Source organism: Clytia hemisphaerica, unplaced genomic scaffold, assembly GCF_902728285.1.
Source record: "Clytia hemisphaerica strain Z4C2 unplaced genomic scaffold, Clytia hemisphaerica genome assembly, whole genome shotgun sequence".
Lineage (NCBI taxonomy): Eukaryota > Metazoa > Cnidaria > Hydrozoa > Leptothecata > Clytiidae > Clytia > Clytia hemisphaerica.
In genome coordinates, this window is record NW_027103359.1 from 1916113 (window position 1) to 1941645 (window position 25533).

General features: G+C 35.1%; 1 protein-coding gene across 1 annotated transcript; it reads left to right on the forward strand.

The window, feature by feature from the left end:
* Positions 1–25345, forward strand: LOC136821778 (transcription initiation factor TFIID subunit 12-like). Its single transcript, XM_067077994.1, has 5 exons — positions 1–32; positions 14981–15760; positions 21065–21226; positions 23378–23521; positions 24027–25345. The coding sequence occupies exons 2-5, from the start codon at positions 15676–15678 to the stop codon at positions 25343–25345; spliced, it is 1710 nt and encodes a 569-aa protein (XP_066934095.1). The 5' UTR covers positions 1–32; positions 14981–15675.
* Positions 25346–25533: the final 188 nt, after the last annotated feature.

Here is a 25533-nt window from a genome sequence, read left to right on the forward strand (position 1 = left end):
GGAACTATGATATAATGGTAGAACACACTACGGTATGATTAATAGACCTTTTCGACTGGGAATTTTTTGTCCGTTTTTCCACCCTAAAACCGTCCCAGTCTTTTTTCGCGCCTAAGGACAATAGAAAAAAGTGTAAAAAAGGATTGGATCGAGTTTAGGGTGGTAAATTAATAATAAAGTGGCACGCGCCTGACTGTGCGACTACGACGGTCGAAAAGGTGTATAGGTCATTGTCTTCCCCACTTGTTGGATGAGAGTGTTCCAAAGACGATCCTATTGTCTACACAAGGTCACTAAAAAGGGAATAATTAAGGAGGCGGGATAAGTTTTATAATACTGTTTCGCCCGGGGCAGAGTAAGCAGTGGTGGAGCTCACTATTTTTTCCATAAATCGTCGTGATGGCTGTAAAATCTGCGCATATAATTTTCCCGCGTTGACTATCTCTCTAACGGACGAGAGCATCTTCTAAGTGTTTCATTTCAAATCGATTTTTTTGATGACAAACTCATGGTTTTCTTACAAATGATACATACTTAGGATAGGATGGCAGTGTTTCAGGAAAGACAGTCTTGTTTTCTTTCCTGTCATTTTATGAGCTTCTAATGGGACTTTTACACCCTATTGTTTTGCAGTTATCACATCTTTTAAACATTACGTAAAGGTTAAAAGGAAATAGTGACCTTATGATATATAAATCTTGATTGATCCTGATAGCTCAGAACTAAGGTGCGTGGATCTCGAGTGGGTTTTACGCAAAGGACATTGAAAAGATTTGTCATTAATTCCTGGGATAAAGGGTACTGGATCGACTTGAATGTCGTGTATGTCAATGTTTTGTTAGTAGTAGTGACGCTTAGAGGCATATTGAAATTTGTCAGCGGCGGGGTTAATTTTTTCTAGCCTCCCTAGAAAAAATTATGAAAATCACTTCTCGCCAAAATTAAAGATTTTTTTGCTACTCCGCACCAAAATTAAGTCTATATTCTTGGTGGTATTGAATTAGGGCTTACTTAGATTTCTAATATTAACCCTTTCCGGACGAGTGGGCAACTGGGTGGCCAATACTAGTGACCATACTTCAAACGATGATATCTCGAGAACTAAGCCTTCCCAAAAGCTCGTTCCTCTAATTTTGGAAAGAAAACGGATAAAGAAACTTGCTTTGGAATTTGTATATACTGTTGAAAATGTTATGAAAAGACATTACGTATTCCTGCTCCAAAAAAACACCTCAAATTTCAACTATATCGATTTCATACCAAAGAGGCGCTTACTTAGTATTAGTTAAGTATAGAATTTCGATATATGTTTTTATTTAAAGCTCATACATCAGACTTGAGGTCTCAAGTGTTTCTAAATATTTGGATCGAAAATGGCGGCACGGAGGGTATTAAGTGAGATTTTTTGTTGATCTCAAAACCCGTTGTCTAAACTTTATTTACGCTTTAGATGCGTTGAAGCTTAGGTTGACGCTAATGGAGAAGGAAAAATGACTGAAGAAAAATTAGTTAATCTGTCTGTAAATACATTAGTATTCCTTGCTCACAAAACTGCTGACTGAATTTTCATGAAAGTTCCGTTTTGAATCATTTATTTTTTCAAAAGTACTTCTATAGACTAAAAACGAAGTTTCTTGCACCATCTTTTCCCTCTTCATTTTTACATTTGAATTTTCAAAAATTTTAGTGTATCTACCATTCCAAGCTTGTCCAACTGTATATCAAAGGTGGAAGTTTCTAAGTGCCTCTTCTATAAGACGAGGACGTTCGTTAAATGTCCTCCTCGTTTTCATTTTCAGCTTAATCCGTATTTGAAAGACTTTGGATGAATTCAGATTTATTGCCGATTTTATTGAGGCTTTTGTAAGCTTCCTCAAGCATGAGATAAGTGCATAGATAATGCAAAAAGACTTTAATTTCTTAACAAAGCTGCTTGAGCTCTATTTGATAGAGTGCAAGAAATAGGGTCACTAAGTTGCCGACAGATTAATGTTTTAAATGGAAACAACCCCTGCCATTGCGCAATAAAGTTAATGTTTTCTAGCTAAATAATCGCACGCTGTATACTTTGATCAAAATTTGTATCCTTTGGTATGAAACTTATGGAATAGCTAATTCAGCGACTCCCACTTTTGGTTTTAAAATCGTTTGTTCCAAGTATTGTATTTCCCACTGCTGGTAAACTGACATTTCGATAATCTTGTAAATTCAAAATTAATTTAAAGAAAACAGAAAATGTTTTTTTGCCATATGAATTAAATCCACCTAGTTACCTTGGTGACACAGCCTTTACAGTTAGTAAAAATATACACGCTTCCTAAGTTCTTAAGTAACGTCCTGATTGAGCTTGACATTGAGGTCCTCGCAACCATAAAAGCCACCAATTTCTTATTGCTAGTAAGCTATTATACAAGATAGCGGCCAAAAGCTAAGACTTTCTATTTATTACCGGAGAAAGCTCTAATATTTACTTCTCGACCGTTTGGAGTTTTGAAATTACTAAATAATAATAATTTACTGGTCCAATTTTGAGGAGTTTTCTCCTCTTAAAGCAACTTTGATTGTGCCGAAATGTATATTAATTTTCTCAGTAAATTGGGAAATTTCAGACTAGAATGACGAAAATGGAAATTTATAAGGAAGTAAAGCAGTTCTTTTTTGTTTTATGTTTTTTTAAGAGCATCCAAAAATTTTAAAGCCTTCTGATATTCTTAACTTTTTCAGTTTTAAGCCTAAACATGTTCTTAAAATGTTCTTAATTTCGCCATTTCTTGAGTGCTGTTGTACAATTTCCTAAGAAATCAGGCCATAAAGCCTCACGTTCTTATGTAGTTTGTTCGTATAAAAAATCGTGTATAGGAGAGATTCTTCATATGAAAAGTAGAGGGTTGATTATTTGATTAACTCTTCTTGTTGTTCAATTTATAGATATTTTTCGATAATTTAAAAAAAAGATGCGCCTAGTTGAATTTGGATAGAGTCTGGACCCAGGTCTCATTCGGTGATGAAGAGATTCTGCATCGCTATCATCAATTTATGATATTGCAAAAAGGACGCTTCATGACCGGCTCAAAGTTTTTGCTTGATGTATAAAAAGCATGTATCTACTCGAGACTTGAACCTTCTTTAAAAAATCAAGCATGGAATGGGTTTCATTCTTCTTAGACTTATACCATGTTTTGACTTGGGCTTACCTGCAACACTTTCGTTTTTGATAAATTTTCGCGAGCATAGATATAATGTATTTGCGAGACAATTTTTCTCAAGGAAATAATTTTATTTTCGCGGGATTTATTTTCGCGAATCGGCTCCTTTTTTCATCTAATTTCTTTCATTTTTCTAGAGATTTCGACGAAAATCGCAGGGTTTTGTCGAAATTCCTAGTTTTAAAATTTTTGCGAGCATTAAATTTCGCAAGTTTACAGAAAACTCGGGAAACTCGCGTTAATTACTCCTCGTGTAAATTGATTCACTTAAGGTAATCAAAGCTTAAAACTCTAATCGGGATGATTGAGAGTAGTGTGATTGGTGTAATTCTAGTTTAGATTTCATGATTTTGATTCTGGATTTTTTATATCACGTTGCTCATTATGAATTTCTCAGTGAGATTACTTTTCATTAATAAATTAAAAATTCTGTTTGAAGTCTATTTTATTCTAGGGCTAAATTCCTAGGTGGGAGGCCGAGGATGATTTGTTTAGTAAATAAGCCTGTTTTTATGGATCATTTGATGAGTAATTAATTTTTCAAAATGAAAATTAGTTGAGTTTTGATGAAGAACAAATAAAAGTGAACGAATTAAACGTTTTATGAAATGGCCAACGCTAATTATTGGTTCTACTGGTTCTAGAATTAAAAGTACGCCCCCTCTCTCGGCTTCCGTTATTTTGAATATTTTAAAATAAACAGATAAATTGGGTATATTGGATGTTTGTCGGGGAAAGAGGTAGGTTATCTTGAGGTGTAAGAGTGAATAACTCATTGGGAAAAATCAACCTCATCCCCGTGTATCTCAGACTTTATTTACGTTACTTATATGGACACTAGTTTTTTTATGAAATGAACAAATGAAATCTGAAGTCTTGCTTTTGAATTACGTAATCTTACGCCTTCAAAAAATAGACAAATGCAGGGTATTATCTAGCGCTATCAGTAGGCATAAAAAAGCTGATAATACGCAGGGAACGAGGTTGGGGAAAATTATTCTTCAATCTTTTTAAGACTGTAATTTGAAACATCCAAAAGATAAGTTCACGCTGGTTTGGTAAGTATGATGAAAGCCAGGGATGAATTGGTCATTTGGAAGAAAATTTGTTTTTGATGGGAAGGAATCAAGACCTTCACATGATAGATTCACCAATATCTTCCGTAAAAGTGATTTGCCAACTCTTACCCTTAGCTTCTAGTTTTGTGATTCTTGTATCACGATTGCATCATGTTCATCATTAAAATCAAAATGTTGTGCAAGTGGCTCTGTGTACGGGATTGATGTTCTACACTTCATATCGCCAGTCATATCAGCGGTTGTATTTTATATTCATAGAAAATGTAGAAAATAGACGAAAATTGGGTTGAATCTTTAGCTCCTGATTTTTTCGCATTTTCTTGATAAAATATAGTTATGCATAGTTTTAGACATCTAAGACACCCCCTTCTCACAGACCCTGTGGGATTTTATCAGTAAGTGGGGGTAAAAATAACGGACCGAAACTTGATGGAGATTGATATTCCCGTGTTTTTTTATGACTGGGGATTTGAGTTCCATTGTTTTCTAGCCAGAAAATTATGTTGGGATGGTAAAAATAGCACAATATTTTTGCAGTAGAGGTTTGCTTATATGTTTATTTTCAGCGGGGATAAAAATGAGAGTATAAATTTCCACTGGGAACAATATTTTGGCCAATTTTTCCAGTGGGAAGGGTTCCCAGTGGGTCTTTGAGAAGGGGGTGCTCTAAGGGAAAGAGAGATTTCCCTTTTAAATTTGGTCTATATTTCACATTTCTTGTTTTTATAGAAAGAAACAGGAAAAAATTTCATCATTTTTGACATGTCTGTTAGCATCTGTCATTACCTATTCTCTTTAAGGTTTTAAGTTGTCTTCTATTTTTTTTTTCAGACCTTTAAAAAGGTTAAAAAACGAGAAAAAAATCCTCCATAATTTCCTTTCTTCCAGCTTTTCTTTTCGCCATATGTCTACCTTAAAAATCTGCGTCTAGAGTTTCTAGTCACGAAAGAGGAAAGATAACTCTACAAGGTCAACTTTGCAGGTTCTTTATCTAACGGGATCTTCAATGGGCTGTTCCATAAAATTTCCATACAGGGGGGTTGGACGAACCTTTTTAAGTGAAAACAAAATTTTTTGGAAAAGCTTCCTGGAAAATGGCAAAATTTATAAAAGAACCCATTGGAAAAAATTATTTTCATGTCTTAAAGTGAAGATGGACGAACTAAAATCAGTTGTTCACCCCCTGGAAATTCAAGAATAACTTTTTACCCCTTGGAAAAATGTAAAAAATACTTCTTTAGACCCCCTGGAAATTCAATCCGATTACCCCCTGGAAATGTTCGTCCACCCCCCATATGGTCATAAAATGGAATAGCCCAATGAACCAGCTGATGCAATTGAAATTTAGGATTTTTTGAATTCGACAGAAGGCATACGAAGACCATTCACGTACATGTTTTCAATGTTTTCAATAATCATAACGTTTATAACCATATGAAGGCTCAGTTTTTGGCACACCCAAACAATGGCTCTATTGTTTAAGAACAATAAAATATTATTGACAATGCGAGCTTGATATAGAGACAGATACTTGCACTTACACTGCCTGCACCCCAAAACGTCTATAAATTTTGTTTTCTTTCTGACGACTCAAATAATCATGTAGTACCCTGGTTTCTTTTGACGAAGATAAATTAAATGTGTAAAAAAGGACTGGGCATGATTCGGAGAGGGAATAATTTGATGTAATTGATATCATTGTTTTTCTTCTTCTTCATTTTGAATCTTCTTTTTCTAATTCATTTTATTTGGAATCTATTTTATAATATTCCACTTATTATTATTTTTTCAAAAAGTGCAAAACTGCCATTTCATTAGAGTTGTATCAAAGGTCAAAACCTTTTTTGTCTCCGCTGCAGATTAAATTTAGAAAAACTTTTAGTTGAGTTAGAACTCTATTCTTTTTTTTTAAGAGACGGTAAATCATTTTAACTATTTTTGCAACGAGCCTCGTGTTGCTCTTATCCTGAAAAAAATGTCAGGACTGAGGATTCCAATTACAACCTCAGTCGGTCTACAAAAATCTTTAGTTCAACAAGAGTATTTCTTTTTGTAGTTTTAACACTATAGGCCCTAAATTACTTGTTTTTAGTAGATGGACCCCCTAGACAGATGGTCATAGTAATTTTTCGATCTGTTTTTGTTAGTCAAACGTATAATGAAAACTAACACATCCCATCCAATTTTTTTCGGGGATAGTGGTCCGCCTTTATTCCATATTATGAAAATATTAGTTTGTAATATTGTAAAAATATGGTTAGTTTCCAACATGGTGAAATCTCTTACTTTTTATCTTCATTTCCACACAGTCGGTTTTCGAATCTAGAGAAGGAAGCAAGGTACAACATCGATTTGAAATACAGTTAACTCTCTCTAATTCGATCTTCAAGGGACCAAGAATCTTCTTTGAATTAGAAAAAGATTCGAATTACAGAAGAAAGTATTTTCTACTAATTTACAGCTGAGGGGACCAATATTGTAATTCGAATTACAGAAAGATTCGATTAGTAGAGGTTCGAACTAGAGAGAGTCGACTGTAAGGATTTGCAGTACGGGAGGCTGGGCCTAAGTATTGCTCGATGTTTGGAATTATTATGTTTAAGATTATTACAGGTACATTGGGTATATGACATTGAGACAGTCGTACTGCAAAGGTGCGCAATTTCCCTGACTGGGTCATACCAAAGATTCCAAAATGGTACTTGATGCCTCTTTGCTTAATGCTCAAGTATTAAGGGTAAGCGGAGCAATCCAGGGGGGAGTGACACTCGTCACTACTGTCGGGTAGATAGCTATTGAAAGGGGCGCCTTCAGGTCACCTCTGACTGTGGTCGTAGACTCAATTACACGATATTTTCTCAACACTCATATAGCTTTTTTCATGTTTCCTCCATGACTTTCACGTTTTGGGGGATGTCGGGTATGAGCAGACCTCCGAAACCGACTCTGAGAGAGACCAAAGTAACCCACATAGAGTGACAAACACTGATCTAATAAGAAAGGAGAACACGGTGCAACAATGTTCCTTATCTGATATTCCGATGGCGGATTGGCGGCCGCCCACGCTAAAGCTCTAAAGGGAACGGGCCAATTTTCCACCGGAGAGAAATGATTGTCGGCCTTTGATGTGCCGCATTGCCAGTCGGGTTCAATAACCCTTGCGCGTAAACCTGAAAATATTTCGTTTGGGCCCGCCAATTCCCGAACATTCCGTAATCTAAACCTTTCAGCTGTTGAAAATATTCCGAACCTTCAGAGCTTTAGGGTATCGGATGAAATGTCTGCATCTTGGCAGCAGATAACAACGTTCTCTAAAGGGTGGAGTCATTCGACCGAAACTACGACATTTTTTGGGAAACACCCTGTAGTGTTATTTGTCGAATGACGTTATCTGGAAACAGTATCCATCAGTCGGTTTTCATGAGAAGCTTATTTCAGGCTCACATTTTATAACCAAGAACTAAATTGATGTTGTTATCAACCCTCAGTTTTTATTTATAGATCACCACTTCAAATATGGCATTTTAACTTGTTTATCATTGTCAGTTTTCAAACAGCAAAATATTGATTTTCTCAATTTTTTTATACTTTCGTTGACATTTTATCAAGTTTGTTTTGTAACCATTAAGCCCTATTTTTGAATTTTTTCTTCCTTGTGTGCTTTGGTTATTTCATCTTATATAGCTGTAAGTTGAAACGCTGTATCCTTACTGGGACGTTCAATGGATGTGTCTTGAACGTTAGTTTTAAAGGACAATTTTAGGCCAATGCGTTTTCATCTTCCAAACGTCTTTTTAACATTCATATGTGACGTATTTAGGTCCTTTTAAAAACACACAAATTATTTTCAAAACATAAAAGATAACGATGAAATGTTTTTAGTTGGAACATGTGTTGGATGGTGAGGACTTAAGTCTCAACCAACCAGCCAACATCCTAGAGTAAAACTAGACTACTAAAAAAACTAAGAAAAATTAAGTTTTTATTCTTGGTGATTTTGTTCATATTTTCACGTAATTAGCATATTTTCAATATGCATCTGATATAGAGAACTTAGAACTTAACTTATTAAGAACTTATTTTTGTCATATTCTCATTATGTTCTTATAATATTAGAATAACATCAGCTCCCAATGAAAATATTGTTTTTCACGATTTTTTATGCGTCTGTACAGTATGTTGGTTCGATGTGGTTTTATAGTGTTAAAATATTCTTCCGATAGTATGGCGGGCGGAGATAAATGGCGGAGAGTGATCGTTTCATTTGTATTCGCCTTTTTATAAGAAGATGTCGAAGCTCGTTTTCTCTTCACGGTTTCTCTATTTTAGAATTTACGGCCTAAAGATATTCGTTTCTCCTTCTATATTGTTTAATATCTTATATTTTAGGGTAGAATTAAGTTGTTTTATAGTTATGGCCCACTTTATTTTTACCACTTTACCCCCTAATTTGCTTTAGTTTTAGTCATCCCAAACTCAGCTTCCTTAGGCTCAAATGGTGCTATTTCTTTGGCGTTTTCGAGCCTCATTGTTCTTATGGAAGTGCTTTTATAAAAAAAAAATGTACATATCCCTACTCTTCTTTGGGTTTCTTAAAATATAAATATCCCCTCTCTATCCGCTATAGGCTCAAGAAGTGAGATGGAGTGTCTATGAGTGAACACAGTTCACTATGTCAAAAGATAACGGACAAAAATTTTGATTTTTTAAAACGATGATGACGATGATGAAAAAAAAAATCAAAAGAAAAAACTAGGTGTGCTGTGATGTGTAAACACGCTGGAAACAGAACAATTTTTTGTCGATTGATGAATCTGGCTTGATTCACTTGTCTTGTGTGAATACAGTTGATGCTCTCATTTGATCTTCAAGGGGAATTGGGTTTTTATCGAATAAAGGAGCCTACCGAATAGTAGAACGAAATTAGAGAGCGTCAACTGCATTATAATACACGTAAACCAGAAGTACGGGAATGTTGATGGATCGAGTTTTTTTGGGATAAACATTATTGTCCTTTTTCATTTTTTTCATTCGAAAAAGTCTTTACTAGTCGTCATTGTACAATTTTTTTTATAAGAATGGTGTAAATCATGGATATTCTTACTTTTTTTGGGAAAATCATCCTAAAATATTCTTACAATATCCTTATTACTTTGGGGTAATTGGCAATTTATAATTTAGAATGCTCTAAAAATGATATTCTTTGCTTGAATAGCAAAATTCCATGATGGTGATATTCTTAGCATATTCTTAATTTTTTGGCCATTTTCATCATCATCATCAAAGTGTATTCTTATAAAAAAAAGCGTGTATATTGTGGATTTTCCGTTACTCGACCATGCAAGGTCGATTTATGGAGGTTCGAGTTGAAGAGAAAAAATGTATTATTAAATTTGGCATGATGTAAAATGTATGAGGGTAGAAGTTTTTAGCTTAGTTTAGTTTTCTAAATTATGTTGGTAGAGTTAGGGAATTTTTTAGAATTATGCGACATTCATTCTAATCCCATCACCCTAGCGTACCAGCAACATTGTTTAAATTCACAGATATCTTATATAAAACACTAGATAGAACTTTCCCTGGCTGAAGCAATATACATCTTTACAAGTAGACCAAATTTCGGTGCAATTAACCCTTAGAAGCCAGAATACGTATATATACGTTTTGAAAAGGCCATTTTACCGATACACAGTCTTTTGGTCATAACTCCTGACCACTTGAGATTCAGAGAAGAAAAATCTGCTATTTTTTAAAGCTAAGAGAAAGAGCTTTCCAACCATACCAAAGTTGATACCTGAATCGTTTGTCCTGGTCGAGAAATTGCCTTTGAAAGAAAAAAAAAAAAAAAAGTGATGAAATTTTTGGCCTTTTTCAAAAAAGTTAGCGGCTTTGAAAGGTTAAATTGATCAATCTGGACCATTCCTCGTCTCCTCCTCATTTACAGCCAAGTAGGTTGTTTGTTCGTTGCTAGCACCAAGTTGTAGTCTGTGGTCTTCTCATCAAAGATGGTGCATTATTTTGCTTTGTAGTGTCAAAGTTCACAGGTGTACACGTTTTTTTTTATTTATTTTTAGAGTCTGCGAAGCCTTAAAATGTTCTTAACTTGCTCTTAATATTTTGCCACTGCAGCCTTATGTTATATAAAAAACGTGTATGTACTACTCATTTGGACTCGTCAATTTAACCTAGTAAACTTATAACTCTGGTGATGTGATGTGAAATGTACGTATGTTCCCCTTTAAAGGAAACAGACAAACCGTTCCCCGTTCATGGAAATAGACTTTTTAACGTAACGGTGTAGAGTTTGACACTTCATAAGGGTCCATCACAAATATTAGGAGAAAAAGATTTTGTAATGTTTGATTAACGTACTGATTGAACGTAAATTGATTTTGATACAAACCCTTTCTCCGTATATCTATTTTCAAATGGTGAAAGGTTAAATACACGTTACTGATACGTTTAGAGATTCTATAGTTACTTTAATTGTGTTTTCACTGGTGTTGGTGTGTCGAATTTTAAGACTTAGTTATGGTACACTTTTGAGGAGGCTCACAATAACGTATGTATTACTAGAGTACCTACTATCTTTCAAGAAATATATTGAGAATTCCGGTTATTTTGACATTTTTCGAGATTTAAAGCTCGGGCGAAAAAGCCGACTTTGGGCTATCTCTTTAATTTAATCGAATATTTCAATTTGAGACGGGTAGACAGACTTCCAGGCTATATTCGGAGCCTTACTGGACCATTTTTGAACTTTTGGATCTTAAGTCTTAAGTCTAGCGTTAAAACTCAGAGTTAAAACTCTACCCTTCGAACCTACTTTAGAGTACTTAACAAATCGATTGTGGTTTCAAAACTTCCTGGGGAATTTCCCATTTGTCTCAAATATTTCTTAAAAGGATTGTAGCATTATGGTAACGTTGTACAAATTTTTTCGACTTGATTTGTTGATTTTGAGTTAAAGAGACTTGTTGACCAGAGCTTGATGACTTAATAAGGAGTGAGGCAACTTGTTGTCAGAGTTTGGAAGATGTTCCGAGGTCCGAGTCTTGAAGAATCCACCAGTGCGATTCTAACGGACTTCTAACCTGTATAATCTAAATTAAAATGAAATCCCTTAGTCGGATAATCGTATAAAGTATAAAGAACTCGAAGGCGTTGATGAATGCCGGCGGCCTAGAGATTTGTTGATTTTTTGTGCGTGGGAGTGGGAAGCATAAAGTCCTTCCTTCAAGGGTCTCCGAAATTTTTTGTCTCTTACGATACGATTTCTACTGAAAGTCTCGTTTTGTCAATGATATATATTTAGTTTCTAAGCTTCTTGTCTTGTTTACTGACTCAAGATTAAAATGTTTATGAAAAACATTTTGTTAACAAAAATATCACTCGAAATCCTACGATGGAGGGGGTTTTCAGCCTGGGTGTTCTTTATTAGACTGGTCTTGGCTCTCCCTCACTGTGTTGTAAATGAGTTTTGTTGGTGAATAACAAGTAGGCCGGATTGTCAGATTTTCAGAGTTGTTTTTCTCGAGCCTCTGTGATGTATTGTAAAAAATTGAGAGGCTTTCTTGTTAGTTAAGGTCATTTTGGGTGATACATGATAGACTTGATTTATGGAGCTGAAAGTAGAACACGTTAGATAATTCTTTTCAGTCTGAATTGTAGGCCTTTGCTTCACAATACTGTAAGAATATAAGGAATCAGATCGTTTATGGAAAGTTGGGTTCGCTGCTTGGAGATCATTTTTAGTTAAATTCTTTTATGAGAAAAATCTTATATTGTATTACAAATGAGGCTCAAAAACGTAAAAAAATCAGAATAATTTAAGCTCGAAAGGACTGATGATTAAACCAGTAAGAATAGAGTACAATTTGAGGCTTAGAGACCGAAGTGCCCATAAAATGAGAGTGTGCCTTTTTTTGGAACCTGTCGCACCATTGTCGGCAAAACATGTATGTTTATTACATCATCGGAAAAGATTTTTTCAGAGATCTTATATTCATTTCTGAAAAACTGTCTCCGTTCTGAGCACAAACGAAGCACTTTTTTTTAATAAGAACATCCAAAACTTTTAAAGCTTTTGAATTTCTTAACTTTTTGAGTTTCAGGCCTAAAAATGTTCTTAACGTGTTCTATTTTCACCACTTTGTGAGTATTTCTGTCCATTTTTCTAGCAAATCGGATGTTTTAGAGTCCGCAAAGCCTTAAAATGTTCTTAAAATTTTTCGGCCATCGAAACCTTATGTTCTTGTATAGTTTGTTCCTATTTAAAAAAAGTGTATTCGTATAAAGTAGATGACATAGCTAATCTATTCCGCAAAGTTTAGCATCAAGACGTTAAATTCATAATTTGTCACGGTGGTTCAAGTGACCTTTTTTTAACCTTTTATGGTGCATTGTGTTAAAAAATGTATTTTAAAACATTTTAAGGCACGTTTTTAAGTTCCTTTTAAAATTCCTTAAGTTAGGTGAGAATGCCTTCAATTTTATATTTTTGCTTATATTTTTAGGTGATGTGATGAATGAGTGCAAGGGAAAGGAATTTTCTTTTCAGGAAGTTTTTGAAAGTTTCAGAAAGTTTACTAAGATGCTTTGAGCTACTGTAGTTACTTCATTTTATTAAGCGCTGTCGACCTACTTGGACCAGAGAAATAGTGTATCTACTGATGATGGCACTCATATAAGTCTGAATCCGAAACGTTTCTATGAATAAATTTTAAGTTTAGGAAAAACAAAAATGAAGCTTCTGTGTTTGAATTTTGAAAAAAGCCTATATGTATTATGGTATTTTTGTTAGTTTCGCTAAATGCTTGCGTGAATAGCTTCGTGTGAATTTTCTTTGCTGCTATTTTTCAAAACTTTTCAATTTTATTGAGTGTTGACAATACGATGACAGTGTTATTCTATTGACCTTATTCAATAAAATGACATGTACTTCAAAATGACTTTTAAACTATGGTCTGTTTGCTTGCTTCCTCTTTCGGGTCCCGTTGGCCACTTGTTCAAAGAAAAAGACCATTGAGTACATTGTAAACTTTAGACAATATTGATTTTTTGAGACCTTGAATGAAGGTCCATTTGACCTGAATGAAAGCTTTGTCAAGTTTTGTCGTTAAGTTTACAGTTTTGATATTAGAGTTGTTAGAAAGTTTTCGTGTTATCTTATAGGAAGTTATAGGTTTTCTCTGTTTGGTTGGTTTTTACCTTACATGAGAAATTGTATGTAATTTCAGACCATGCTCGCACGTAACAGTTCCGTTACGCTCTGAAAGGAAATGAAGCCATTCTATTGGTTAACTTCTAGTTTTACGTCACTTCTAACCAATAGAATGGCTTCATTTTTACGAAGTGAAACGGAACCGTTACGTGTGAACATGGTCTCAATCTTGAAACATAATTTCTGTGCACATGTAGTTAGTTAATTTGTTTTCATCCCAGGTTTTTAATGAGACCCTTTTCCATTTATGACTCCTGTATGGGGAATGCCAAAGTAAAAAACGAACAGTTAGGAGAACGATTTCTGCCAAAAAGGTCGTTCTTTTGAGTTTTATTTAGGGCTTTGTTACAAATTTTCGCCTTTTTGAGCGGTAAATTTTCTCGAAGAAATTTTTTTGAAATGAGAGAATAGACCCAAGCAAGGTGTCATGTTACTTTTCACACTCCTAGCTATTTCGTTTGATTTCTTCGATCCGTCTTTTATGGGCCATTCTTTCCAAAATAAAAGGATGGGAAAAATTGTTGCTTCAAAAAACAAAAATATTATTTGAGGATATATTAAAAAGCGATTTTGTATTAACTGGACCATTTACTCCTTAAAACATTTCACCTGTATTATTTTATGTGCTATTCGTTTCCAGTTGACTATATCAGTGCCGTAGCAACTGGGGGGGCAAGGGGGGCTATGCCCCCCCAATAATTTTTTCAAAAATGGTTATTTTGCAAAATGCAAAGTTTTTCTTTTTTAATTTGTCATAATTGTCACAATTGAGTGCATTTTCAAGCAATCTAGAGCTCAAATTTTCAAAATTTCCCCCCTCGGGCCAAACCATGGTCGGCCCTCGCGGTGTCACTAAACTTCAGCCCCCTCAATATGAAAATGCTTCCTACGGCACTGCTATATTATTGTAGGATTTCAGGTTCATTTTGTGAGAGAATTTTTTTAAAGTCACATATTTCATTTTGGTTCTTCCTTTTCTTCAAAAAGTTTTAACTTTGAACGTCATATTTTTTTTAAGTATTTTGGCTGTCTACGATTGCCAGCAGGGCGCTATATAAAAAGCCTCATCAAAGTGAATAAGAAACTTAAGTTTTGAAAGCATATGACTTATTCATGGAACCTTAAAAAGGTGTTTAGAACAAGCTGTTCTTTTCATGATGAAGTTTTTGAGGAAATTGTGAAAGTGTGAGCTTCACAGATTCTTGTTTTATAGGGGGTCGGTCTCTTTCACACAGAAAAACTAGTTTTTAGTATTATAGTTCTTGTCAATATAAAATGACCATTTTGACCAAAAAAGACTTATAGCCTCCACACAATACTAAGGAGGAAATATAAAGTGGTCTTAAAAAACAATAGAAATCGTCAACGGGTCTAAATTGTCTTTTCCAAATAGATTCTATTCAGACCAATCCCTGAAGATCGCCCCAAAAATACTTTTGAATAATTGTTCTTTTCTTTTCTTTTTGTTTTAGCAAAGACCAATAGAACCAACAGAAGCAAATTGAGAAAGAACTTCCTTTACTACGAACGAGAAGACTTATTAGTAATTACAACAACAACAAGACAGATGCCACATTCATGATATCTTATCGCCCCCTTCCCTTATTTCATTGATCACATACTTACTAAGAAAAACAATCGACACTTGAATGGAAAATTGTTGCTTAATCCAAAGCACAGATACAACGAAAAAATAACAGATTTTGAATCTCGTCGCTCAAGCCATCATAATAAACTTGGACGCGTCGATCGAAGGAGAGAAGGAAAGAGATATCGTTTTTTGTGTTGTTGTGTCAGAAAAAATAGTTAATTTTTCATCAACGACATCGAAGGAAAGGAAATAAAAAACTTGACAAGAAGGAGTCGACTGAAAGAGACTAAAAATCGTCATTTTTTGTTGTTTTGTTTTACCACATGATTAAACAAAGAAGATTGATTGAAATTTGAATCATACTAAATCATTTGTTCATCACACCGTTGTATCCTTTGTAAACCACAACATAAGATTCAAAGTGATTTCGAATTGATTTTATCACACATGTTCAATCATTAAGTAACACTACACAAACGACAAAAAACGAAATTTAACAAACTTTATAATCATTCCGACCTTGGATAATTATTCGTATTAACTAAAACAGAAGAAGAAAACAATAAACGAAGAATAATGGAATTCAAAATGAACACAAAATTAATCGTCTTGGTGATCGTTCACCTCTTAACCAAAAGCATCCAAGTGACAGCTAAAGGACGTAAGTTTCTATACCTTCTTCTTTTCAATCACTTTTTCATTTTATGCACGACTATTTCAATAGCTTTGTTTCAATGCTCACCTTTAACGTACTATGAAAGTTATGGATGTCAAATGACCATTGAAACAATGTTGTTGAACATTCAAGTAGAAGAAAACTTTAAGAAAGCTGGTCTAGAAAGTTAGGTCATTTACATTAAACCAAGTATGAGAATTTGAAGAAAAACAACTCAAGAATGTTTTTAGTTCAGTTCAAACTTCAGAATTAGAGAAATTGAGATTTAGACTAGAAAGATAATTATTCCATGTTTTGATTGAACGGGTCACGAGTTACACCTTTCTATCGAGTTTATATCCTGATAAGGGTTTGTAAAAGAGCTCGTGCCAGCAGAACTTTTTCGTATCTGTCACAAAAGTTCACCACAAAAAAAGTGTCTAATGAACAGCTAAAACAAAAACATTTAGAAACACTTTTAACAGCGAAATATGAAGTGGTAAAATTCCCTAGAGTTTCTCTAGAATTCTGGTCTAGAGATAAAAGAAATCTATTCCGTTTCCAAAAGAGGTTTACGTACAAGGGGAGAAAATTGTTGATAGATGACAGAAAAGTTGACCAAGTAAGTGGCGGAATATTTCTGGTTTGTCACAGAAACTAGCCTGTACCAAACTTTTCTTCGCTGACTGAAAAGATAACGCGAAGTTCGGCAAAATATAAAAAACGGCCGTTGGCGCGGTGGTACAGGCTACACAGATACTTGAAGAGGAATTTAATATAATTTTCGCGATTCGTGACTGTCTTTCAAAATGATCGCAAAGTAATAATTTCTTCCGTAACAAAACCTTGTTATTTCAGGCCTACAATAAGAGGTCTGTCTATACTTCCCTTTAAATGGAAATAAAAAAAAGGTCACCTTCAGGAATTCTTAAATGTTTTCTCTCTCATCAAGGACACGATTTTCGTCAACTTGTTTTTACTAGCAAATGATATTACCCACACCATTGAACATATAACCTTAATGTTAACGTTAACGAAAAACTTGCATTAAAACAGAAATTTAAAGAGCTCTTCCCCGGCTAAGATTCAATATGGTAAATAACAAGTATGAATGAAATAACCAAGTGTAAAAATTCAGGGCCCACGCCATGATCTGGAAAGGGGAAGGGCCAAAAATATAGTGACTAAGGAGGTGCAACTACAGTTTACACCGACGGGAGAAAATTTCGATTTTGACCATGTAGCGTACCTTGAAATTACGCTATTGAAGCTATCAAAAGTATAAACTGTGATATTTGAAATATAATTTAATTTGATAAAAAGATAGCGATCATGGCCCCTCCCCTGGGGGACCCCGGTAGCGTTGGCCCTAAAACTGACAACCATTGATGACGGCCAAATTTGAGTTTTGTTTAACGTTGGTGGCAGCCACCAATACAGTGTAAATTTTCATTTACTTTATTAATATGTATGAAAAAGTGTCGCCTGAATGTATGTAGGGTGGAGTCCTTAAACCATGGCACTTCAAATTTTGACGTTATTTATGTCACTCGACCACGTACCAAAACACTTGAGTAAAGCTTCGATATTATTCCAAGTACTTAAGAACTGCATATTCAAAGAAAATTGCACGGGAACTCTTTTCAACGGCCTAAAAATAAACTTTTGGTATGCTAGATTCTTTCTTTGAATCAGATTTGCAGAAAATATCGACAACTTTGTTTATGGTATCTGCTGGTTTTACAGATATGTCAAAATCTTGCATAAATTTCATCATACGATAGAGCCTTTCAGAGCGAGCTTCAGATTCAGAGAGAGAGGAGTTATTTTTCCCAAAGTCAATGTTTATGGTGACGTCAAAGGCAAATCTTATTTTCGCATTAAATTCTCTAATGTGAGAGCTAAAGGAGATTATAGGGTATTTAAAGATTCAAGGATGAGTCTTCTAGTAACGTTTATTGCATATTTCATAACGTCTTAACATGGAAATTCCGAAACTCTTCATCATTATTGACGTCACATATAGAAATACTTTGTTTTGACGTCATCCTGACCCAGCTAAAACACGGTGATTTTTATACAATTCATGATATTCATGACGTAATGTTATCTACGGAAATACCCCGGTTTTAGCCAGTAGTGGCAAATTTAAACTAGACAAAAGTTGTATAAAATTTACCACTACTGGCAAAAGCCGGGGTCTTTCCGTAGAAAACATTACGTCATGAAAGCATGAATTAAAAACGTACAGTATTTAAATTAGATTATATATTTTTTGAGTAACCCTGTCCTGGCTGTTAATTCAACGTTCATGAACCATGACTTTATGGACATTAAAATAACGTCGTGAATTGGATTGATGGTGAGAAATTAAAGAAACGTGTGGTAAAAGAATTACCATAAACAGGGTCACAAACACCAAAACGCAATGTTCGTGGTATCAGTTTACACGCTACCTTCTTAAATCTATTTTATTTTGCATGCGGAAATTTACATTACCCATGCTGGAAAATTTTAAGCTTGTATATGTGATTTGGCAGGTCATCCATATTTGACACTTCCTATGTGAAATTAAGTATTAATGGAATAGGGAGGGCCATAGTCAAGGCGCCTCATATGGCTATTTATCACTTCATTTTTTCTTTGTCAAATCCTTATATAAGGCGAAAGACAGCTTATGAAATTCCTTTGCACTTTTCAACTGTGCAGCTCACCAGTGGAGATCGCGTGATATAATATGTTATACAAATGTATAACATATTAAAGCTCCTATACAAAGGTTATTTTGGCGCTGATGTAGTTTATAGTCACAGCCGAGACATTTAAAGTGGGCAAGAAATTTCAGATCTATTATTTTGAAGTATTCTACTCCAGAAGAGAGATCGTAGACGTTTTTTTATAAAAACAAACTATATAAGGACATAAGGCTTCGGTGACCAAAATATTGAGAACAAGTTAAGAAAATTTTCAGACTTCGCGGACTCTAAAACACCCTATTTCTCATGAAAATTGGACCAAAATACTCACAAAATGATGAAATTAAGAACATGTTAAGAACATATTTAGGCTTAAAAATCAAAAAAGTTAAGAACATCCGAAGGCTTCAAAAGATTTGGATGTTCTTCATAGAAAAACGCGTAATATTCCCAAATATTCTCCAGGAGAAGAGATGGTAGTCCGATTACATATCATGCGTAAAGGATTTGGATTTTAGTCTGGAATACATTAGACTACTAGCCTACCACGTCATATCTTCCTTCGTTTCTAGCGTAAACATCCTAGTAAAGTGTAAAAGCCTGGAGTTGTCTATAATATAGACCAGGAATACATTCATTGAGAAATACATCAGTAGAAATAAATTGTATAACATAAACAAACGAAGTAGCAAACCAAACGGAACCGAGCATGTAGAAAACCGTTAGCCTGATATATAATATAAATAAGATTCGGGAAAGGTGTCAGCCTTTTCTCCCTTCTTAATCCCCTCCGTCAAATCTTTCCATCCATCCTTGTATTTAACCATAGCGTTTTATTTGTATGGCTCTTATATGGGTGTTACGTCATTTTTTGCAATGTTTGGCCGACAATACAACATTAACGAAACGTTTGATTTTTGCGTGTGTAGTAAACAACAAATACTCTTAAGAACAATGGAAAATTGTCAAAAGAATTCAAAAACGATGGCAAAGAATTGAAAAAACTGCTTTATTTGCGGTGAAAACTTTTTGTTTCTGACTAATTTAGCTATATCAGCAAATTTTTGCCTTAAATTTTGCTATTTTCTTTTTACGATGGGTCCCCTACGAAATGTGCCTCAAAACTTTTTCGTTTCTCCAAAATATTTATTCGCAAAACAGGAGTCGTTGATGTTGTTTTGTTAAAATATAATCCTTAACTTGTTGTTTTTGGTCCTGAGATTGGAAAAATGTTTTTATAAAATTCTATGTTAAAAAGATTTGCACAAAGACTTCCTTTTCGTCTATGTTTTGGAAGTTTGTTTGGAAAAATTTCCTGAATAATATAATTGCGCACTGTAAAATTTTGAACGTCTGTCCAACGGATTAGAATCTGAAGCCAACCTGGGGTTTTTCTACTTTTCTTCAAAATAAAATATTAAGCTTTATATAAATTTTCAAAGAAAGTGGTTGGAACTGACTAGACTATAGACTCATTAACTAGTTTTTAGATATTCTCTTTAACTCCTTGTTAAAAGGCGAAAGAAGACGTTGCAAAAAATCAAATCGATCCCGAACGAAAATCATAATAAATTCGTCACACTGCATTCAAAATTAATAGGCCAACAAAAAAGAGGGAAGACTTTGCTCAAAAAAGTCAAAACAGTTTAAATATGGATAAATAACGTGTTTGGATTTCCTAGTTTCGAGGCAAACCATGAAAACAAGCATTTTGTTTGTTTGCTGTCCCACCAACAAAGTAACCAAGCAATCACTTAAATTTCGATTCTTTAAATAAAATCCTGAGCAAAGTACCGAGTACCGTAGGTTGGTCTAATGTTGACATCCCTCATCTAATTCCGTCAACCTTCTTTAAAGTTAAGAATAATAGGACGGTCGGAATTGCTGATTGAAAATATGTTTCTTTGCTTATTGATCAGAGAGGAAAAATCTTTTGTTTATCAGTGATTCTGACCTTCCTTTTGTCCGCATCTTGAAAAGAGTGTCAGATTTAGAAGAGGGACGTCGACATTAGACCAACTATATTTTACCGCCGAACTGCAACTGAAAAAGGAATTGGATATTTCACTGTGTTGATTTACTTCTTTAACTTATCACCGCCCGATCCTCAACCTTCCCTTTCCCTTCTTTTGGCTGAAAAATTTAGTATATAATAAAATGCAATTTTTTTGATTTAAGCATGAACATATACTAGCCTCGTTTTGATGTGAATTTATTTTAACGTAACCACACCATGCATGCCAAATGAAAAGAAATGGAAAGGAAGGGGTGTTAAGGTCTAAGATCATGTTCAGACGTTACAATTTCCGTTCCGCTCCAAAACGAAATGAAGCCTTTCTATTTTTTGCATTCCAGTTTTACGTTACTTCTAACCAATTGAATGGCTTCATTTTGTTTCGGAGCGAAACGGAACCGTCACTTGCGAACATGGTCTAAAACGTCCTTGATTATAATATCTGATTTACACATTAGTCGTAACCGACTATGTACCAAACCCCGAAGAGTCTCATTCAAAAGTAAGACAAAAAAAATGAAAGCAACTTAGATAGAGACTGGGAACGAGCTTACTAAAGATATTTTTTCACTAACTTTCCTTTCCTTTCTTTTCTTCCAGTAACTTGTACTGACAAACGAACCGATTGCTTTACACTGAGCCAATTTGGCTGGTGTAAAAAACGTGCAAATGACATGAAAAAAGTCTGCAAAAAGACATGTAAATTTTGCACTGGTGATATCGGCACAGACAGACTACAAACGACTTTGACGGCAACACGACGTACGTACGGGTATTTATTGACGTAACTATGACGTAATGTGACTATAACGTAATTAGCAAATTAAGAAAAGTTTTTTTCCATCCCCGAAATTCTGAATCCCCTAAAATGAGTTTTCAACGAGCTTTGCTTTTTCTATCTGGCCATTTGTATCAAAGTGTCTTCTCCAAACTATTTTTTTCCCTTAAAATTACGTTATAGAATACATTGACATATCTTGAACATCCCATTCTCACAGACCCACTGGGAACATTGAATTGGCCAAAATATCGTCCTGGTGGAAAATGATCCGCCATTTTTTATCCCCACTGAAAATAATGAAATAAACTAATCCTCACTACAAAATATTTAATATACTTTCCATCCCCACTTCTTACTTGAAAACTAAAGAATTTAAATCCCCGGTGATAAGAAATATGGGAATATCAATCCCCATTGAGTTTCAGTCCGTTATTTTTACCCCCACTGGCTAAAAAAATGTTGCCGGGTCTGTGAGAAGGAGGTGTGCTTGACTTGACTTTACTGACATTGGAAAACGTGCTTAGTGTGCTTGAGATTTTATAAAAATAATTTGAAAAGAACATTGAGGCTCAAAATCTCTAGAATTGTCGGATTAAAAATAAAGCTGAACTTTGAGCTTCTGAATTTCAAGCATTTTAAATTTACTATGTAAACTGTATCGACTTGTTCTTATAAAAAATGACGTAATCAAGCACACATGAGTACGCAAACGCATGGCTCCAAAACAGTAGGATTCATATCCGGTACTTTGCTCAAGACGAAAGATATTCTAAATATGAAGCCTGCTATTTTGTAGCCATCTACAAACTCGTATCCAGGCCCTTAGCTCGCTTTTTGATAATTCTGATAGCACTTACGAAAGGTACACTCTTACGATTGTATCACGTCCATCAGTAAAATCAAAAAGTGGTGAAGTGACCCTGGGTACGAGATTGAGCCATCTCAACTACGTTCAAACACTGTCAATAGATCGCTCTCGTATTAAGTGAAGTCATTTCATTTTGCTAGAAATGACGTAACTTCGTCAAATTAACCAATATAATGCCTTCATTTATTTTTGGAGCGAACTATTTGACAACAACGTCTGAACGTGGTCTGAACGGCATTACGATACATGACATTATACGACACTGACATATACACGACATATACACAACACTGACATATAAACGACATATGCACGACATATACACGACATTAACATATACATGACATATGCACGGCATATGCACGACACTAACATAATATACGACATATACACGACATTACATACAACATAGAGGGGGTTTATCTAAAGAATCCTGCATTACTAAAAATGGACAAAAAGAACGACAAATTTCATAAAAAACGACATATTTCGCCGTCCACAACCCCGACCGAAAGTGACTGTACCACCCTAAGCGATTCATTCCATTTCGTTTATCACGGGAATTAACTACATGTGGTCTAAAAGGACGACAAATTACGCATGTGTGTGTGTTACAATGCAGGATCCTTTAGAGGAACAGACTGATACCATAAAAACAAGATCTGAACTACTCGGGTAAAAGGAGGTACACTCCACAACTCGAACCTCTATAACTCGAATATCTCCTCGATTTGAACAAGTTTTTTGCTTGTCATTTTAGTCAACAATGAAATGATCAGCCTTTATAACTCAAAGTTTCGTTAATTCGAGCAAATTCCGATTCTCCGTTCCTGTTCGAGTTATGGAGAGTCCACTGTACATATTTAAGTCTCAATTCAAAGGAACGGCAACTTGAGAATATTTTTTCGTTTCGGGTTAAGATCACAGTGTTTCAACCTGAAAATCATAACAAAAGAAAAGCTAAAGCATGGAAAAACCTACTCCATACACTCTACATTGTACAGTCAACTTTTAATTGAATCTCTTTGTATTTCGAACTAAGTCTCCTCAGCTTAACATTCCTATAAAAAGACTCTGTAATCCGAAAAAAAATCTTGCCCTCTTGAAGATCGAATTATGGAGAAGTCAAATGAATACGTCACAGTATTATCGAACACACATTTCATTCCACCAGAAACAAACAAACACATGCATACTACGCTTACACACAACCATTATAAAATATACATTTAAAAAGCCAAACAAATATTTTTACTACAACCAGCCCTCAACAGCAAATGTATTGACTATCGTTCTGACTGTACCTCCTTAATGAAGAGAGGCTGGTGTAAATCCAGAGCTACCATTATGGAAACAACGTGTAAATCCACCTGTAACTTCTGTCCGAAACCTACGCCGCAGACGTCTGGTAAGTTTTGATTGCAAACAAAACTAACAAAATACATAGGAAGTCTATTTTTGAAAACTTTTCGAAAGTTTTAAAAAAATTTTGAAAATCGTAGAGGGGTCTTTCTAAGGATCGACTTTTCAGCAAAAATCAGCTTCACTATGGGTAAGGGTTCGGAGGTGTGGCACGCACATACCCAGCATCCATCAACCCTAGTACCCCACCCCCCGGGACTCCCAGATAAGATTTTTCAATTTGGTTTCTTCACCTTAATTATACCAAGTTTATTTCCTGTAACCTTTTATAAATTGCTCTGGAATTAATTTGTTATACAATGGAAACAAAATGGGTAGTACCAAAAATGATTTTTCGGATTTTAGCAGTTTTTGCTCAACTTTGCTCACACAGAAGTGGCCGATATATGAATTTTTGAATATTTTAAATCTTTTTACCAAAAAGTCACTCCACCTACAGTATAATACAAATTTTTACTTTATTAAACCTTTCACTTCCCATACATTTTTAGTCCGGAGATGCTTAGATAAAAGAAAAGACTGCCCTCGATTGAAATCTTTCAAATGGTGCACTTCTAACAAGCGTATTATGAAAATTGTGTGTCCAAAAACATGTCAATTATGTGAAAAGACTACTATACCGACTACCTTGGTTGCGACTACACAAACAGACTGTCACGATCGTAGATCTGATTGTGCAAACCTCAAAAACAGAGGTTGGTGTACGCAGTATAAAAACTATTTAAAAGCAAGGTGTCCTCGAACGTGTGGCTTTTGTGGTCAAAATAAAGTTCTTACAACGAAAACGACTACCTCTACTTCGACCACTCCTACCACAACAACGACCACGCCTACAACAACAACGACCACCCCTACAACAACAACGACCACACCTACCACGACAACGACGACAACGACCACACCTGTTCAGGAAAATAAACAAACTACCGAAACAGAATGCATCGATAAGCGTTTAGACTGTTATAGATTAGGAATCAGATACAAATATTGTACACTTTTCCCAGACCTTGTTAAGCTTATTTGTAGCAGAACGTGCCAATTCTGCACTGTGAAAGACTCGTCTAGTGTTGTTCCAACCACTAGAAGAATAACAACTTTGAAACCCACACAAAGAACTACTACAACTGAATCTTGTCTAGACAAAGGCAGTGATTGTTATCGCTTAGCCAACGTTTATAATTGGTGTCAAGTCAATCCTAACCGAATGAAAGTTTCATGTAAAAGGACGTGTAGATTTTGCAATGGCATGACACCATTGACTTTTACAACCACCACCCCATCAACTACGACCACAACCATTCCCACTACAACAACGACTACCCCGACTACGACAACAACAACGACAACAACCACCCCTACAACAACAACGACCACCCCGACTACGACAACAACAACGACAACGACCACTCCTACCACCACAACAACGACCACCCCTACAACCACCACAACAACGACCACTCCTACAACGACAACAACAACAACCACAACCACTCCCAGAACAACGACTGTAGCAACAACGAAAGAGTGTATAGATAAACGACCTGATTGCTCAAACTATCGTACTTTTGGGTGGTGTCATTCTCAATCTAGGGGTTCCATTATGAAAATCATATGTGCGGCAACCTGTGGGTATTGTCGCAAGGCTCCTCCGACAATGGCAACAACTACGACAGAAGAGCTAGGCCAGCAAGTCATGACAACACTCTCTTCTTATGTTAAAGGTATTATACGGGATAATACTAATAGTGACAATAATCTACGTGTGTGCCACCTGTTTGGAGTGTTTTTAACTGCTTCATATCCATCTTAAATATACGGTTTGATTTGAAATCATTTCGTCTGAATTTCATTGTCGTGTGATAATAGATTTAGCTCTAGACTATAACAAAAGCTGATCTGGTTTGTGAAAATTTCGAGAAATTAAAGGAACTTTAATTATTGTGTAATTAATTAAATCTACGGAAAAATCTCACTTTGAGGTATACATTAGTACACTAC